General features: G+C 31.1%; 1 protein-coding gene across 6 annotated transcripts in view; it reads right to left on the reverse strand.

The window, feature by feature from the left end:
* Positions 1–19,519, reverse strand: part of LOC114327295 (protein peste-like) — a 547,602-nt gene that overhangs the window by 145,590 nt on the left and 382,493 nt on the right. The window contains exon 1 of one of the 6 annotated variants that reach the window (XM_028275869.2): positions 15,427–15,661. The exons of the other annotated variants lie outside the window; for them this stretch is intronic. Coding sequence (XP_028131670.2) covers positions 15,427–15,462 — 36 coding nt within the window. The 5' untranslated portion in view covers positions 15,463–15,661. Of the gene's footprint in view, positions 1–15,426; positions 15,662–19,519 lie in introns of those variants that run through there. 6 annotated transcript variants of the gene reach the window in all.

The raw sequence follows: 19,519 nt of genomic DNA on the forward strand, positions 1-19,519 counted from the left end.
AGTACACACACATTCTTTTTTTGGTAACACAATAAGACAGCATTGGTTCTAAAACTAAATTAAAACAAAAAAATAATTACCAGCGTATTGTGGTACCTAAATCTAGTTAATACTTCAAAAGAAAGTCAATTGTTACTAAAGGATATGTACAAAATTTTACAAGTTCACGAAATCTACAAGTGACATGATTTTGATTTGATTTCCTAAACGACATGACAAATGACAATACTGAGTCTTTTGATCCTAAAAATACCACTGAGGAAACTGTTGACCTTCGTTGAAGCCACAGGACTTTGGAAGTTTATTGAAATCAAAAAACAGGGCACGTAATAAACATCTTAGGACCAACTACCAAGCTATTATCGAGTCTTTTCTGAACTAAAGAAGAAGAATATAAGATATGAAATATAAAGCGATCAATCTTTATTTTATTTCATTGGAGTGAAAAAGCATAAGAAGAAAACAAGTGAAATAGGTTAATGTCGCACTTCCGCTCAAATAGTGTCGTCATAAGTCAAAAAAGCAAAATTTCGAGAAAACGACGTTTAAAGTTTGTCCAACTTTTTCGGGTTTAATTCAAAAACTATTAGAATTAGAAGAATAACTATTTTAGTTAGTTACAATGGTTTTTGAAGCTATGTAAAATAGCGTATTAAGCACAAACCATACATACTTATAGACGTTTCACGACCATGTTAATCTTTTGGATCGAATTAACGCCATCTCTTGATTGGAATGGGAACTAAATTGACAAATTTTAGTTATGTAGGAATTTCAAATTATAAATTTTGCGGGATTTTTGATGGAATTTCACAGGAAATTAAAACAACAGAAAGAGAATTCAATGTTTTATTGAAAACTTCAAATGTTCCAATTTGTTTTCAAAATGCTATAAACACTACTGCCATGTGTCACGTGAAAGCACTGATGTGTAATAATGAGTTGAATGAAAATTTTTGAAAGAATCTTGTAGGATGATTGTTTAGATAAATACCTTATAATCTTTTACAAACTTCCAAAAATATATAGGCCCGAAATGTTGATGACACACTTGTCTTCAGGATCTATTATATTGTTTTTTAAATGTGGAGAAACAAAACACGGGATGATCAATGTAAACTAAAAATTCTACTCACAAAAACGGAGAGGAGGTTAATACAATTGATTAAAATTGTGATTAAATCTAATTAAAAACGTAACACCACTATAATAAAATATTTAAGCCACAAACTGTAAAATAAAAAGTAAATAACAAATTAATTTAATTGTCAACTGTCAGTTGTTAAATATGACAAGAGAATTGACTGACAGCGACATCTCTGGATTGGAATGGTAACTAATTTGCTGTCTTGACCTTGACAATTTACGTGAAACGTCTATGAGTATGTATGGTTTGTGGTATTAAGTATATTAACAACAAGAATGAAAAAACCGCTAAACGCCGTAAGAATGAGTGGCGCATACAATATTCCAGCTACAAAAGATCTGATATGAATATTACGTGGCGCGAAAATGTATCTTCATTTTGATGCAAAATAAAATTTTAGTTTTATTTTAAAAGATTTTTCCATAATATTTGCTAAATTTGAAGTAAAACGCGCCACAAGAGGGTAACTTTGATACAGTTTGAATTTTGAAACTCTTTTGTGGCGCGTTTACTTCAAACTGAGCAAATATTATGGAAACATCTTTTAAAATAAAACTAAAATTTTATTTTGCATCAAAATGAAAATACATTTTCGCGCCACGTAATATTCATATCAGATCTTTTGTAGCTGGAATGTTGTATGCGCCACTCATTTTTACGGATTTCAGCGGTTTTTTATTCTTGTGTCAGGAGTTTATCAAAGTTTTTTTTTATAAATTAAATGTATGAAGTTGAATGCAATTTTTCTCTATTACACGTTAAGCTGTATAAATGGTCGCCTTTTTGGCATTATCTCCCAAATGATCTAGTGTCCATCGAATGTACACTAGATTTTTTTCTATTCGAAATAGATTGAAAAAAAAATTGGGATGGCCGGTTAATGAACTCGGATTGTCCGTTGCCATATAAAATTTAGCGTCGTAACCACTACAACTACATAAACCATTTCGGGAATAATCGTTAATTTTATTATACTTTTGTAACTTAATAACTTCTAAACGGCTTAACCGACTTTGATCACTAAACATGAGTTTGAAACGTATTGACAAGTAGTATTTGAGGTATCTCACATTTACTATTACAGGAATTATTGAGCTTGAAAAACAGTTTTTCCCATGGGAAATAGATCTGATCATACTTATGAAGCTTATAACTTAAAAATTCGAATTTTCCCGGATTGGAGGTATACACCGTCAGATTCGACTAGAGTCCTTCTACAAACTTCAAAGTTTAGTTTTTCAGTTTTTCGGCGATACTAAGCCGTGTGTATGTCTGATCGTGACGGCTTAGACACTATTTGAGAGCTTAACTCAACACTATTGATTTGGTGTATTTGCAGTTCTCCTATCTTAAACCGAAAATATATACCCCCAAAAATATGCCGTTTTGTACCTACCAAGTCCTATACCTGGCTTATGGGTGGTCAAAAGTCACAAACTACACCGGTTCTAAATCGGCCCTGACCCCCTCTTCAAACACAGAAAAAAAATTCAGATCGGTTTAACTTTTCCAGACACATACATACACACATATCCACAAATATCTTCCCTTTTTGAAGTTATTCTTCTTTAGGCACGAGTGTGAATTTTTACATTCCCTGGCGCATGCGCACACCGACAGTATGTTGTTAGTTGCTAAATCATCAAATTTATGTATGTATCAGCGCAACTATAGTCCAGGGCGCATCTGTTTTGAGATGGACGTTGAGAGGTGACTTAAAGTTTTTTGCAGAAATTGCTTAAAAATAACTCAAATAATAATATTTGAATTATCCTCCCACTCAAAAAGGTCCGGAACATTGTTTAAATAATCAAAATATCAAAATATGAAGGAAAAATTCGATTTTTTTCTTCGTTTTTTGATTAAAACTTTAAAAGTATTCATTTATGAGAAAAGCTGTACTAACATAAAAGTTGCGCAATTAAATTTCCTACAACATAGAATTAGCTAAAAATTTTAAAAATAGTCACCCTTGTTGCAAAATAGTACTAATTTCAAAAAAAACCATACAAAAACAAGTATTCGCATTTTACGTTTTTAAACCATTTATGCTACACTTAGGACACTTATATTTTACCTAAAAAAATTTTATGATATAGTAAAATAACACTGTAAATTTCATTAAGATCAGTTAAACAGATTTTGCAAAATAAATTTTGCAATCCAGATTTCGCAAAAAAAATTCATTTTTTCAAAATCTTGCAGGACTGAAAATAAAGCAGATAGCAAGTTGAATTTTTTTTATGTATAGAAGTGTACTGTACCTTTCATTTGCAATTTGCAAAATTAAAATCGATTAACTACCACGGCGTCAGGATTTTTTTAAATAAACATTAATTTTTGGTGCTACGCGCAGGACAGCGGTGTTCGATTCAAACAAGTTGATTTCCACCAAAATTTCTTCCAATCTTTATCTAATATATTATTTTCTTACTCTATATTTTGTTGTATTTTAATATTTTAATTCCACAAAAATCAAATTAATTTTATTATTGTTTGTGAAATATTGTTTAAACAATTGCGTATGTTTAAAAATAATAAACTTTTATTCCCTAAGTTAAAATATATGAACAAACAAAGTTTTTGCTAAAAAAATCTTATTTAAAAGGACAGAGTATGTGTTTTGATTTTGCAATAATCAAATTTATTAATTTATATCGAAATGTAATAAAAATTAAAATGTATCAATCATTATCACAGGTCATTGGAATGCCCAATCAGAGCAAACTATCCGCTGTCCTGGGCGTAGCACCAATAATTATTGTTTATTTAAAAAAATTCCTGACGCCGTGCTATTTAATCGATTTTAATTATGCAAATTGCAAATGAAAGGTGCAGTACATTTCTATAAGCAAAAAAATTTCAACTTTCTATCTGCTTTATTTTCAGTCCTGCAACATTTTGAAAAAATGATTTTTTTTGCGAAAGCTGGATTTCAAAATTTATTTTACAAAATCTATTAAACGGATCGTAATGAAATTTACAGTGTTGTTTTACTATATCATACAGTTTTTTTTGGTAAAATATGAATGTCCTGGGTGTAGCATAAATGGTTGTAAAACGTAAAATGCGAATACTTGTTTTTTACGGTTTTTTTCGCAATCATTGCTATTTCGCAACAAGGGTGACTATTTTAAAAAATTTTAACCTTTTTGTATTGTAGGAAATTTAATTATGCAACTTTTATGTCAGTACAACTTTTCTTGGAAATGAACACTTTCAAAGTTATAATGAAAAAACGAAGAAAAAAATGGAATTTTTCCTTCATTTTTTAACATTTTGATTATTTAAATAATGTTCCGGACCTTTTTGAGCGGGAGGACAACTCAAATATTATTATTTGAGTTATTTTCTAACAATTTCTGCAAAAAAAATTTAGTCACCTCTCAACGTCCAAATGTACTAATATTTTTACAGATGCGCCCTGGTGTACTAAGGTTTGAAAATAATATATTAGCGTTTTTAGTAAATATATTTATTATAATTTTTGTGTCTTTGGATTTGTCTTCCTTGGGAGTAAGATAATAAGTATTTTAAACATTTTTATATTTTAATATTTCACTTGATCCATTTGTCACCGTCGTTTGTATTTACGTCCCAGAAGCCGTAAAAACAAAACCCTCATGGGTTATTGGTAGAGCATTCGACTACATAACGGGAAGGTCCCGGGTTCAAATCCTGACACGGACGATTGTTATCCTTTTTTTTTTTTTTTTTTTTTTAATTTTTTGTGTTGTTTTAATAAAAATTTTTTGAAAGTGGTAATATCAAAATTAGTTTATTAATTAAATAAAATACAAGTAAACTTTTAAGTATATTTATTTTGTTTAAATCATATTTTATAATAGAAGTATAACTTTTTACGTGCGTACAAAGTACAAACACATTTTCTTTAAATAGAAATTGTCATACATATTTCTGAGCTCGTTAACTTTGGAATGGTCTAACCGATTTTTAAAATTAGACATGCGTTGGAAAGGTAATGATCCTATTAGAAGCTGTAAAGGTCGGACTTCAATTTTCGAAGTTTTTATGAGTTTTGATGGTTAATATATTAATGGGTGAGTCTTTTCCTGACATTTAAGATGGGAGTTGGAGCTGGTACAATTTTCAATTCCGTCAGATTTAGAAAATCAAAAAATTTCGTGTATATACTTTATAGTGTCGCGTGTAGGGAGTGATGGTGTGTGCCACTGGCGAGAACTGCCGTTCTCTGGTAAACATTTAAAAAATTATTATTTTTTGAGTTGTGACACTATACAGATAAAATAACGAAAAATTTACGAAATATTATTTATCAAAAGTGACACTTGCAGTACACAATATAATATCAACATCATTATTATTATCTGGTTAACATACTTTTTACTGATGTAACTTTAAATACAAGTAAAAACATTAAACATAAAATACTGCAAAAAGAAAGGTAAACAAGTGATAAATGTGTCACTTTTTTTGAGCTCATACGCAGATTGTTTTGAATAAAGCAATCACATATACCATACTATACCTACTGTTTTAACTCGACAAACGACGCTTTATAGCCATCTTTGATGGATAAATGCTTTGCACAAGTCGATATGTGACACTGTTTGTGTTCGGTGCGTCGTTGATTTTGGATAATCGTATAATGACGCCTAGTGTCATCTAACGATAAATACTTGATCCATAGACGTGACACTTTGTGAGATAGGAGTTTATAATTTTATTAAACTGTTGGTGCAATAAAACCGATTTTAAAATTTTTTGAGTTACTCTTTGAGCGGAGGTGCAATGTGTTAAGTTGGTTCTATACAGCTGATAAATTAGCGCAAGGCAGATACAAATAGAGATATTAAGGCGTCCGAAATTGACATTATGTACTTCATGTTCTTCCCATTATTTCACAATGCTCTAAAAAACTAAAAATTGTAATTAGGGACTAAAAAAGGGGCACACAGTATACAGTGTATATGTTATAGTCAAAGCCCGAATTTCAGGCACTCCTAGGTTTGACTAGGCAATTCTCAGGTCTGACTGATGGTCTTAGTTAAAGCCCGAAATAAATTATATTTTCGGCCTTTGACTAGTCAAACCTAGAACTGACTAAGTTGGTCAGACAAAGGTCGAAATTTAATTTTATGAAATCAGGGTTTGACTAGTCAAACCCCGATCAGCTATTAAAATGTTGTAATTTGTTAGATTAGGTTTAATAGAACGTCATTTTTTAATTATTGTAATGTTTATTATTTTTATATTGTCGTAATTAAAATAAAAAATTAGTGTTTATTCTCGCATGTTGAGGCATTATGGCATTTAGAGTTGCACAATAAGTTAGACCTTTTACACTTACATTGTTTTGAAGGGCACTTCTTATTGCAGTGGTATTTTATAAATCCTTCTCCTCCAAATTTAGAATCTTTTATACTAATTTCTCTTAGAGACAGCTTAACGTCTGGAACATCTTCGAAATTAGGAAAATTCTCTTTGCAATCTCTTATTTAATTTCTTGACAAAAGTGTGTTTATTGTTCCGTATTTCGTACCAACTCTATATCAACTGTCAATTATTGTTTTATCTTGTATGGTACCCAAAATATTTCGAGCATTTCCTTGGCACGCGTTCGAGCATGTGTTGTGCACAGAAAATTAAAATAAATAAAGGAAATGCAATTGAAGGCCTTTATGCCCAGGCTAATGCTACGAAACAATTAAGTGAAAAAAATGTCCTCCAATTTTGTTCGGAAAAACTGTAACAATACCTATCCCCAGCTTTGATAGCACCAAAGAGGACGCTCGAGATGTTTTGAGTAGCATACAAGATAAAACCGTTGATTGATGAATATACTGATGAATATACTCGTGTATATTTATTAATCAACGATAAAACAATTGACGGTTTATATAGAGTTGGTACGAAATACGGAACAATAAACACACTTTTTTCAAGAAATCAAATAAGAGGATGCAAAGACAAATTTCCTAATTTCGAAGATGTTCCAGACGTTAAGCTGTCTCTGTCTCTAAGAGAAATTAGTACAAAAGATTCTAAATTTGGAGGACAAAGATTTATAAAATGCTACTGCAATAAGAAATGCCCTCTCAAATTACGTAAGTGTAAAAGGTCTAACGTATTGTGCAACTTAATGCCTGGTTGCACCAACAAATCTTAAGCTCCAGCTTAGCTAAGCCTAACTTGTAGGTGGGCTGACTTAAGTATCTCTTACGTTGCACCATAATTCTGTATTCGTATCGATCTATACCACGTGGCAATCCATTGTGACAAGCTGAAAATTGATAAAAAAACTCAATGGTGCAACGCGTATGTTTCTTAAGTTCAGCTTAAGGCACATCTTAAGCTTAAAATTTGTTGGTACAACCAGGCATAAATGCCGTAATGCCTCAATATGTGAGAATAAATATTATTTTTTTTATTTTAATTACGACAAGATAAAATAATAAACGTTTTAATAAACCTAATTTAACAAATTACGACATTTTAATAGCTGATCGGAGTTTGACTGGTCAAACCCCGATTTCATAAAATTAAATTTCGACCTTTGCCTGACCAACTTATTCTCTCCTAGCTTTGACTAGTCAAAGGCCTAAACTGTAATTTATTTCGGGCTTTGACTAAGAACGTCAGTCAGACTTGAGGATTGCCTAGTCAAACCTAGGAGTGCCTGAAATTCGGGATTTGACTATAACGTATATAAGAAACTTCACTAATTTTAAGTAATTTTTGAAACTTCTTACAGTCATAACTTTTTAAACAGAAATTACATCAAAACAGGAACTAAATATTCGAGTTTGACTTTTCAATGCGCATCGAGTGATATATATCACATCTACTATTTCTACAACTATAATGTGACACTTCCGGTTAACCGGAAAAGATATAAAACTGGAAGTATATATCGCTGTATCAGTGCTATACTGTAACATCTCAAAATTTGTATGTTTTGAGATAAGAATAAATTCCTATGAATGAATGATGGTTCTTTTCAGATCAATACTGTACTATCTGAAAATATTTTTTTTTATTTATATTTCCATCATATGTTACTATGGTTCTGTGCTTAAAGACCTTACATTACAGGGCAATAGAATAATAACTAAAAATGTTACGGTGTTGCTCCAGAACAATTGTATAAAACTCAGAGCAATACAGTAATATAATCAAATGTTATATGTAGTATTGCCGTGCTGGCAGTTCTCTGTACGGCTCGTGCAGATAAACAGCAAGACATAAACAATAGTAGGGATCATAACTCGAACACTGTTGTTGATTGCTTTGATCTTCTGTATTTCAACTTCCAAAGGGGCAAATTTCAACATTTTACTATAAAAGAAAACTAAACACCTTCAATTTTACGGTTTTTGACGCCACATCTAAGCAAGGCCATTGCTATATTTGGCATGAAAGGTGTGCAAAACTGCAGTGGCCAAAATAAAAACCACGTTCTCCTATCAAAGTATCTATATGCAGTACAAACTTTAGATATTCCTTCAATTACTCATAAATACTTACTTATTGGTCATACTCAAAACGAGGGGATAGCATGCATTCTTCGATTGAACGACAATTAAAAAAGACTATTAACAAGAACCCTCTTTATGTCCCTAGCCAACTAGTCGCTGTAGTTCAAGTGGCAAATAAAGAAAAAAGACAATTTCAGGTAAAAGAAATGGACACCTCAGATGTATTATACGACTGAACTGCGATAGAAAATTCTTTCCCGGGTAGAAATTTCCAGTACTCTATATCAGGAGGGAAAGTTGTATGGGCGAACGTTAAATGATTTCAAGTAAAGAAATCAACTCCATCGACTGTTTTATATAAGTATTCTTATGAGCAAAACGAAATGATGTTTTTTTAACCTAGAAGATAAAATAACAAAAAGGAAAAAATGGTTCTATTGTTGTTATATCTACATTCGTGGTCTTCAGTTACTTCTAGAGGTGTCCAAAAGAAACCTAGAAAAGCAAAACAACAGCCGCCAAACTCCAACAAGCACCAACTCAAACAAGCATATCGAGCTCCACCAGGGATTCCACTTCAGAAAAAAGCGGATTCAATACCAACAACTAATACCAACGCCTTATAACTTTTTCCATGGGGTGAAGACCAAAGAAAATGATGAAGATAATTAAGTCAGTTCTTTCTGTTGTATGTCAAGTGTACTGAATACAGCCTAAAAATAAATGTAGTTTTTTTAAGATGGCAGTGTCAATAAATATAATTTATTCTCCATTAGGAAATCGCGTTTTACCAAAACTTTCCCAACAACACTTACACAACAATCACTCAATATTTTTATTATATATTATATTATTTCAGAGCTAAAGTGTAACATTCAAAACTATTTTATAACATTGTGGGAAAAATTTAATTTAATGTCATTAATTTCCAAAACAAAACAGTAACATCTACAAATAAATAATGTAACAGTTTTAAAAGTTGTTGAAACGTTCAGTTCAATATTGTAACAACTCAAATTCCTTTCATTTAAACCAATAAATAAAAAATGTTTTAAAAGATATATACATTAGTGCTTTTTAAAATTGTACAAGACTAATTTACGTAAACTAACAACTAACTGAAAAACGAAAATAAACAATAATTTTCACTGAGATGTCAATCTTAGCGCATGAAAAACTTTAAACCCGTTTTTCTCAAAATGGTTGATTTTGAGATAGTACAGTGTTGCACGGAGGCAGCGATATTTGTTCTCGTCTTCATAAGGCGCGTCGAATAATATATTATTCGTACTATTTCAGCGACGTTAAAACAGTACATACTTCCAGTTGCAACTCTGGAACGAGAAGTCTGAGGTCAAATTTCTCATCTCGAAGACCATCTATGAGTTCTCATTCGATACCTCATTTGTCCTATCTGTTTTAATAACATAGGAGTTATGTTTACGGATGGACAAACATATATGGACAATTCAAGGCTTGTACATTTTAATGTCGTATAATGAGTGAAAACAATACTTACTTTATCTGAACTATAAATTTAATAAGAACTTATATCCCAAGGACTTTAAAAATTAATTTTTTTTTTAGAAAAATGAATCAATAATTGTTATCTATTGTCAAATAATCCCGATATTGCTTTTATATTTTTAGAATGTTCTTAAGAGGAAACAGTAGCGATCAACAGGTAGTGAAAACGCGTTCTAAGATTGCGGCTGTAATTTTGAATATTTTTTCGAGATATTTGGCACACGTAATCGTAATTTAATAAAGAAAAGCGGTACAGAGCCCAATTTGAAAAATATATTAATATGTGGAAATTACTCTGTAATTAAATACAATATTAAAAAAAAACGAGCCTGTACCGCCATTAAGAAGAACAAAAAAATACACTTTCCTCAAATAAACTTTTTATCCGATGCCTAGATTTTGTGTCATTTTGGAACTACTTATGAAATAAAAAATTTTAGTAGTTCCAAAATGACACAAAATCTAGGCATCGGATAAAAAAGTTTATTTGAAGAAAGTGTATTTTTTTGTTCTTCTTAATGGCGGTACAAGATCGTTTTTCAACGAAAACTTTTCGTTTATAAATTTGCAAAAGTCTGTGTGTTATTGCGTTGCCGCTCCTGCAATACTTAGAGCAGATGTATCGATTGATTCTTATATAGTTTTGTCTTCTGAATCCAAATCTGAAAACGGCATTTCGATATCTGTAACTGTCTTCGAGATAATCGACCTCAAAAACTAAAAAGTGACGTCACAATCCGGTTATTTCCTACCACGCATTAAACGTCAGCTGAAATCTTTGACTAAATTTTAAATTATTTAGCTATTAATAAAATATAAATGATATTTTATAGTGAATTTAATTATTATATAAAATAATATGTGTCATAAATATATAAAAATACAATTTGAGTATATTTTGAAAGCAATAATGTATTAATAACTTTCAAAAGTTTTGTACGAGTGAGTATACGGCCTCCCCTTAAATGATAAATAAACTGTTCCATAAGTACTACTAGAAACAGTTCATCAGTAAAAAGTATCTTTATGTATTATATGTATTTCACAATATTTGAAAATTGTTCTTAAAATGTTGTTTGGAATAAAAAATTATAATATTGGACGAATTTTCTCAAATTATGGATACCAACATCATTTTCATTTATAAATCTTGTATTTTTAGTTTGACGAAGAAAAGTTATTCTTCATAAAAAGCTCTTCTTGGTCTAAAATTTATGATGCAACTATCACGAATCAAATTTTATTAATTTTATACGAGGTATATAAAAAATATGAATTTCGAGTAAAGTATCTTTATACACTGCGCGTCATAGAAAACGGGCACCCCAAAAAATGGGTCATGTTTGATGTCAAGTGTCTCCTAAACTTGTCGTCCGATTTAAGTAATTTTTTCAATATCTTATGGCTTTATTCTTTAACAATATCCCTGTAATAATATTGTTGCTAAACACGTAAATCTTGATTGTATACCGGGTGTACGAATCAAACTGTGTTTTTTCCTCAAAGTTTGCAACACCCTGTGGCATATTCTAGCATTTATAAAATACTGAAATTAAAATAAAACTATAGCCTCAGGTTCTCTTAACATTCTGTTTATTGATACATTCGCTTATTATATATTGGATAATACAAAAGTTAGGTACTTTAACAACAAGCCATGTTCTTCATCAGTAGAGGGTGTTTCTAAATAAGTACGACAAACTTTAAGGGGTAATTCTGCATGAAAAAATAATGACCATTTGCTTTATAAACATATGTCCGCAAGTGCTTCGCCTCTGAGATACAGGATGTTGAATTTTTTCTTACAAACCGACTATTTATTTATTGCATTAAAAATGGTTGAGATATGCAAATGAAATTTGGTGGATTTTAAGAAATAGTTATTGCGCATTTTTTTACATGCAATTAAGAATTTTATATTCACGTATGCACGCCAATGGTGAATATAAAATTTTTAAGTGTATGTCAAAAAATATGCAATAACTACGTCATGAATGATGCGTGGGACTAGCAACCTCACCATCATTCCTCATGCTACTTGAAACACCGCAAGGTGCCCTTTGCTACACTTGGAGATGTATGATATATGATGATGACGTCATGAAACCCACCAAATTTTATTTGTATATCTCAACCAATTTTTAAGCAATAAATAAATCGTCAGTTTGTAAGAAAAAATTCAACATCCCGTATCTCGGCAACGAAGCATTTGCGGGCATACGATTGTAGAGCAAACTGTCATTATTTTTTAATGCAGAATTACCCCTTAAAGTTTATCGCACTGGTTCTCGCATTTAGAAACACCCTGTACTGATAAAGACCATGTCTAATTATTGAAGTACCTACATAATAACTTTTGTACTATCCAACATAAGCGAATGAATTATGAAACAGAATGTTAAGAAAACCTGAGGCTATTGTAGGGCTTTAATTTCAGTGTTTTATAAATACTAGAATATTTCACAGGGTGCTGCAAACTTTAAGGAAAAAACACAGTTTGATTGGTACACCCGGTAGGTATACAATGAAAATTTACGTGTTTAGCAACAACATTATTACTATATACAACGATATTGTTAAAGAATAAAGCTACAAGATATTCAAAAAAATTTCTTAAAGCGGACCACAGGTTTACGAGATACGAGACATGAAAAATGACCCATTTTTTGGGGTGCCCGTTTTCTATGACGCGCAGTGTAGTTCACAACATTTAAATTAGAATGATATATTTGCACATTAAAACATAATTTTTAATTCTAAACAACTTTTCGTAATAGCAATTTACCATATTATGAATTTAAATACGTATATAAACAAAGTTTTCGTTATGATAATGCTCGTATTTTCAGCTTGTTTAATATTGTATTTAATTAGAGTTATTTTGTTATACTCTGATACTTGTAATTTAATTACAATTGTTATATTTTCAAATTGGGCTCTGTACCGCCATTCTTTATTATATTACGAATACGTGTGCCAAATACCTCGAAAAATATTAAAAATTACAGCCGCAATCTTGGAATGCGTTTTTGCTACCTGTTGATCGCTACTGGATCACCTTAATAGCATTTTTCATAATTTTACTTATTTTAAATAAGTGAAGGATTTGATCGTTATTTACTGAAGTGCATTTTATCTAGGAATAAAACACTGAAAACTTTATTCTTCCTACAGCTGTTTCGTCAGAGTGCCTTTCTCAAGTGATAATGTAGACGCATTGTAAAAACACATCAATTGAGAAAGGCAGTTTGCCGAAACAGCCATAGTGATATGAAATTGTTCATAAATTTTGTGAAAATGTGGAAACCAAACGTTTCACTGTTTTATTCTTACTTATTTTATTGCATTCAGTTATTTTTAATTAACTTAGTTAATTATTTTAGTGATAAACTTGGCAAAATACACAAAAGTTTTTGTAATTTCAGTTTCAAGATTTTGAAATTAAATATTTTGATAGTATTAGAAATTTAAATGCTTTAAATATATGTTAAACCAGGTGCTTTTTCCAAATTTAATGATCCTCTTTGTTGAAAACTTTGGGTGTTTATTCCAACGATGACAAACTTTATTGTTTTAGAATATTGGTACCTTATGGTTATCTATTATATCTATTATCTTATTTTGTGGAACTTTGTCTTCCCTGTTCTTTCAATTTTTTGGCATTTTGAACATATCAAGTCACTGTTCTAGTTCCATCAAAGCCTATTAGCAAGGTAAATTAGTAATATTATAACAAATATATTAAAAACATGATGTGTCAAGAATATGCTGTGAAATAATCGTCAAGGTTTATTCAGCAAAGTAATAGTGTTAGCTTTATTTACACAGAGAGAATTGGACAAAGACATTACAATCCTTTGTACATTTTCCACATTTTAAATAGTATGAGAACTTCACTAGTCTACGGTGGTCTTTCCTATGTGTAATAGAAAAGGCTAACGAATATCATATGCCGCTATACAAGGCGTTTATAGATTTTAAAAAGGCCTTTGATAGTGTGGAACATTGAGCAGTAAGGAATTACCTACAACACACCAGAATATACTACAGATATACCAACTTAATTATTAATATATAACAATTAACAAGGCAGCAACTGAGTGTAATACTAAGTGTATTAAAATAATGCGAGGAGTAAGACAGGGAGATACCATCTCACCCAAGCTATTCAACCAAGCGCTAGAAGATGTATTCAAACAACTACACTGGGATGGCTTGGGTATAAACGAGCATTATCTGCATCACTTACGATATGCTAGTCATATTGTATTACATAATAACAGAAATAAGTGAAGAACTACAAAGAATGATGAAATAACTAGATAGAGAATCGACAAAAGTAGGACTGAAGATGAATTACAGTAAAACAAAATGCATGACCAATCAACAAGAAGAACTAATAATTAGAGTGGCAGCACAAACAAGAACAGAACAGGTAAAATATTATATATATCTAGGAAAAATTACTAGATTAAATAAAAATAATCAAACCGAAGACATAAAGAGAAGAATAAGATTCGCCTGTCCTCATATAATATGGCTCTCAAGCATGGACAAGGAAAATATGAAAAATAGCAAAGACAGAAAGATACATGGAAAGACAAATGCTGAATATTAAACTGTGAGATCGAAAAAAAAACGAAAGGATCCGTAACAAAACATAAGTGAAAGACGTCTCAACCCAAGTAGCAAGACAATAAGACAATAATTGCCTTATTATATAATTGTATAACTAATATACATTGGAAACAAATGAAAAAGGTGAAAGCCACAAATGCGATGATCAGATGACCTGAAGAAACACGCCGTGTCAAAATGGATGCAAAATGCCCAAGATAGAGAGGCATGGAACAAGGAAAATGAGGCCTATGTCCAAGTATGGATGTTTAGGGTTAATTAGATAGACGTGTGTATGTCAGAATAAACAGCTTATCCACTTAGAAAGTACAGCTATTTTTTTATTTTTTCTGTAAAATTATTAGAAACGCTCTTCAAGAGATAATTCTACATTTAAACATATATTATGTATTGAGGTTATAGTACTCTCAGACATTAATAAGAAATGCTGTATACATATATAACACAAATTTCAAATTATTCACAATAACATAACAAACAATAAATTATAATCTGTCACAGTCTTGTCATAAATATTTACAAGCCTTAGACCTAACATCATATCTATATTATAGTCATTTAATTCTATTTTTAACTTGAACTTAAAAAATATTTTTAAACATTCTCATTGTAAAACAAAATGAGTTTTAAATTGTATATTCATTAAGTACTTACTATGTTTTTGTTTAAATCTTTAATTTGGTAACACATATTCACACAATTAAAAAGACAATTGCACGGTGCTGATAATTTCTAATATTGTCACCTACTGACATTGACCACCGTTTACCCGAACTAAAAAGTTTGTTTGCAAAAACTTGTTTGAACTGCGTGTAGTACGAAGGTACTACAATAATGGTACTACCTACTATCGTGTGTTTGAAATGGATGACCCGACCACCCGATATTTAGTGTGGAGGTGAATGAAATAGGTTGAATTAAGTACATACGTGATAATATGGAAACCAAATGAGTTTGGGATTTTTGGAGGCAAAACTGGTTGTGTAGGATAGTTTTTTATTGCGGGAAATCCTTCTGCGTACTGGACCAGATTTTGGGATTTTTTGGCATTGTGTGGTTAAAAATTCCGTAAAATTTAATCCCAATCCCAGTAGAGGTAGATCCGATCATCAATCTGTTGTGGCAGGTATTAAATTAGGTCTAAAAATATCGCGGGTAAAATCAAAACAAAAAATCAACAAACTTGACTTTAATAATACAGGGTGAGTCATGAATCACTCTTACATAATACCTACAAGAGAGCTACAATGAATATACAAATAGATGAGAAAACCAAAGCTATAGATACCAATCAACAGAGAGAATGCCATGGAGATGTTATCTCACCAACACTATTCACACTGGCACTGAAAAACGTGTTCAAAGACGTTAACTGTATTTGAACACATTTTCACATCTTTGACATCTCAAATGATATATTTCAGTTATTTGAGATATGCTGAAGAGATTGTAATATTCGCTACAAGTTTCGAAGAATTATAGACCATGATGACGCAACTATTTCAAGCTTCGGAAAAAGTAGGTCTTAAGATGAACTTGAAAAATACAAATTATGACGAATACACTGAACATTAGAAAAATAACGTTGAACGACCTGCATTTAGAAACAGTAAGCGAATACATCTATGTACCTGGGACAGATAATGGAAGTTAACAAAGAGAATCAAACTGCCGAAATTACCAGAAGAATAAGGTTAGCGTGGGCGGGATTTCAAAAAATGAGTTGGTGAATAAAATAGAACAATATTTGAAAACCAGAGTTTACGATCAATGTATCCTCCCTATACTCACGTATGATTCACAGGCGTGGAAACTCATAAAGGCCAATATGGATAAAATAGTAAAAGTGCAAAGAGCGATGGAAAGATCAATGCTCGGGGTGAGACTTATAGACAAAAAACAAACAAATTGATTAAAAGCAAAACCAAAGTAAAAGACGCAGGAGAACATGCTGCCAAATTAAAATGGAGCGTCGCACGTGACAATGCCCGACTGAAGGACAAAAGGTGGAATCACGAAATACAAAAATGGAGCTCATGTTTAGGAAGGAGAAGCAAAGGAAGGCCACAAGTGGGATGGGCTGATGACATTAAGGAAATTGGAGGACACACTGGAAACAAGTGGCGCAAAATTTAAAACACTGGGTTAAATTGGGGAGGGCTATGTCCAAGGTTTAATTGCTTAAGACTGAAGACGAAAAAGAAGAGTCATGAGGAACTTAACACACTCCTAAATCGTATAGAGACGTTTATGGGGGAATAAAGGTCCATTAGAAGACGTCGTTGTGAATTTTGATTGTAAGTCTTTTTAAATTTTTTTTTACCTTAAGGTAAAACCCACACAGCCAGATACATTAACCCGTGTTGAGCTGCTCCCCCCCCCCACTTGCAAAAATTAAAAAACAAATAGCCCTGATTTATGAGCTATTTATGAGCTCTCATATTCCGCAAATTAAAAATTTTGAGCTCGTTCCACTGAGCAGGAATTTAATATTTTATTGGGGAGGGGCTGAGTCAGCCCCCACTACTTAAAAATAGGAATATTGAATCGATTTTTAAGGCAGAATGATGAGCTATTTATGAGCTCTTGAAATGATATAGTTTCGATTTTTGAGCTCATCCCCTTCACCCCCAAACAACCCTTTAATTGATTTAACTTAAGAGAAAAATGCTGAGAAATCTTAAAATATATCGTATTGCGGATATAGTTCCTATAGCTTATATATACTAAGAATAAACTATTAAATCACGTACATTTCGATTATTGAGCTACAACTCCTTCGCAAGAAAACTACCCCACCTTCCCGGCTTAAGAGAGAGTTGTACTTAAAATATATTAAGTTAATTATTTGGCGACTACATATCACTTAATAATTTTTGGGCTTCTAAATTACGCGCATTTAGATCAGTAAATTGCAATTTATTTTGTACAGTGCAGTCACTGAAGGTAAAAACCAACGATTACCTTCAATTTCGGTGAACCTTCATCGATTTTTACGAAAATTGGTCAGTGGTTAGGGGATACCTCAAGAAACAAAGGTGACATGATGCCACGTTGCGCCTTTACGCTTGGGGTGGATACCGCCACTTCTCGGAGGTGAAAATTATTTTATAAAAAATAACTGCACAAATCAATAAAAGGACAAATTATAAGCAACATTTGATATATAAAGTTATTAAAATAAGTCAATACTTTTTAAGTTATTGGAGATCAAAGACTTTAATTATTCATGAAAAAAATGCATGTTTTGAAGCGGTTTTTCGTAAATCACTGAAAAACTGTAAGTTTTTACAAAAAAAGTTAATAGTAGTTTAATTCGTATATCTTATATTCTAAGAATAAACTCTTAAATCACGCGCATTTCGACTATTGAGCTACAACCCATTCGCAAGAAAACCATCCCATATTCCCGGCTTAAGAGAGAGTTGTACTTAAAAAAATTTAAACTAATTATTTGGCGACAACATATCGTTTAATAATTTATGAGCTCGCAAGATATACGCATCTCAATTATTGAATTGCAATTTTCTTTCTATAGTGCAGTCACTGAAGGTAAAAATCAACTATGACCTTCGATTTCGGTAAATCTCCATTCATTTTCACGAAAATTGGTGAACAGATAGAGGATACTTCAAGAAACAAAATTAACAATAACAACTTGCGGTTTTAGCCTGGGGTATATGTCAGCCCTTCTCGGGGTTTAAAATTACTTTATTAAAAATAACCCCACAAATCGAGAGAGCGACAAATTCTAAGCAAAATTTGTTATGTAATGTTATTAAAATAAATCAATACTTTTTGGATTATTAAAGATCAAATATTTAATTTTTGTGAAAAGAAATGCATGCTTTAAAGCGATTTTTCATAAATAACTCAAAAACTAAGTTTTTACAAAAAGTTTTCATAACTAAAATTGAAGCTAATAAAAAATATAATAAATTGCTTACTTAAAAATAATGTTAATTTAAAGTATGTTATAGGTAATTAAATGTATATTTTTTCTGCGACTATTCAAATCTAAGGATTCAAGCTTAAATAACGGGAAAGAGATGCATTTTATGTAACACTTACTAAATACTTGTCAAAGTACTTAAAAATACCTATGAAATGAGCTCCAGAAAAAGTTGATAACATCAAAATTTATACTCCAAAAATTTTTCCAAAAACAATGAATTTTTTTTGAATAACTTTGTTTTGAAAAGTAATTTCAAGAGCTATGAAACTGTATTACATACTTTATTTTTTTAGGCTAATAGTACAGTGCTCCTGTTACATTGTTCTCGTAGTAAAATTTAGGCTTAAACGTTTCTATCTTTGTTATTTTGATTCATACAGAAATCAAAAGACAAGTAAAATCTTTGCTAATAAAAAAAACTCAAATTTCGTTATCTATCATTTTTTACGTGTATCGAGTATTGTTGCAGTTATTATCAAAAGCAAATAATTTACGAAAATTTGAAAAATTTTGTTTTTTTTAAATGATATTTAAAATAATAACTCCAACAATACTTTACTTTACTTTTAAGTACAACTCTCTCTTAAGCCGGGAATATGGGATGGTTTTCTTGACAAGGGGTTGTGCTCAATAGTCGAAATGCACGTGATTTAAGAGTTTATTCTTAGAATATAAGCTATACGAATTAAACTACTATTACCTTTTTTGTAAAAACTTACAGTTTTTCAGTGATTTACGAACAACTGCTTCAAAACATGCATTTTTTTTTCACGAATAATTAAAACTTTTGAT

The sequence above is a fragment of the Diabrotica virgifera genome, chromosome 2 (genome assembly GCF_917563875.1).
Source record: "Diabrotica virgifera virgifera chromosome 2, PGI_DIABVI_V3a".
Classification (NCBI taxonomy): Eukaryota; Metazoa; Arthropoda; class Insecta; order Coleoptera; family Chrysomelidae; genus Diabrotica; species Diabrotica virgifera.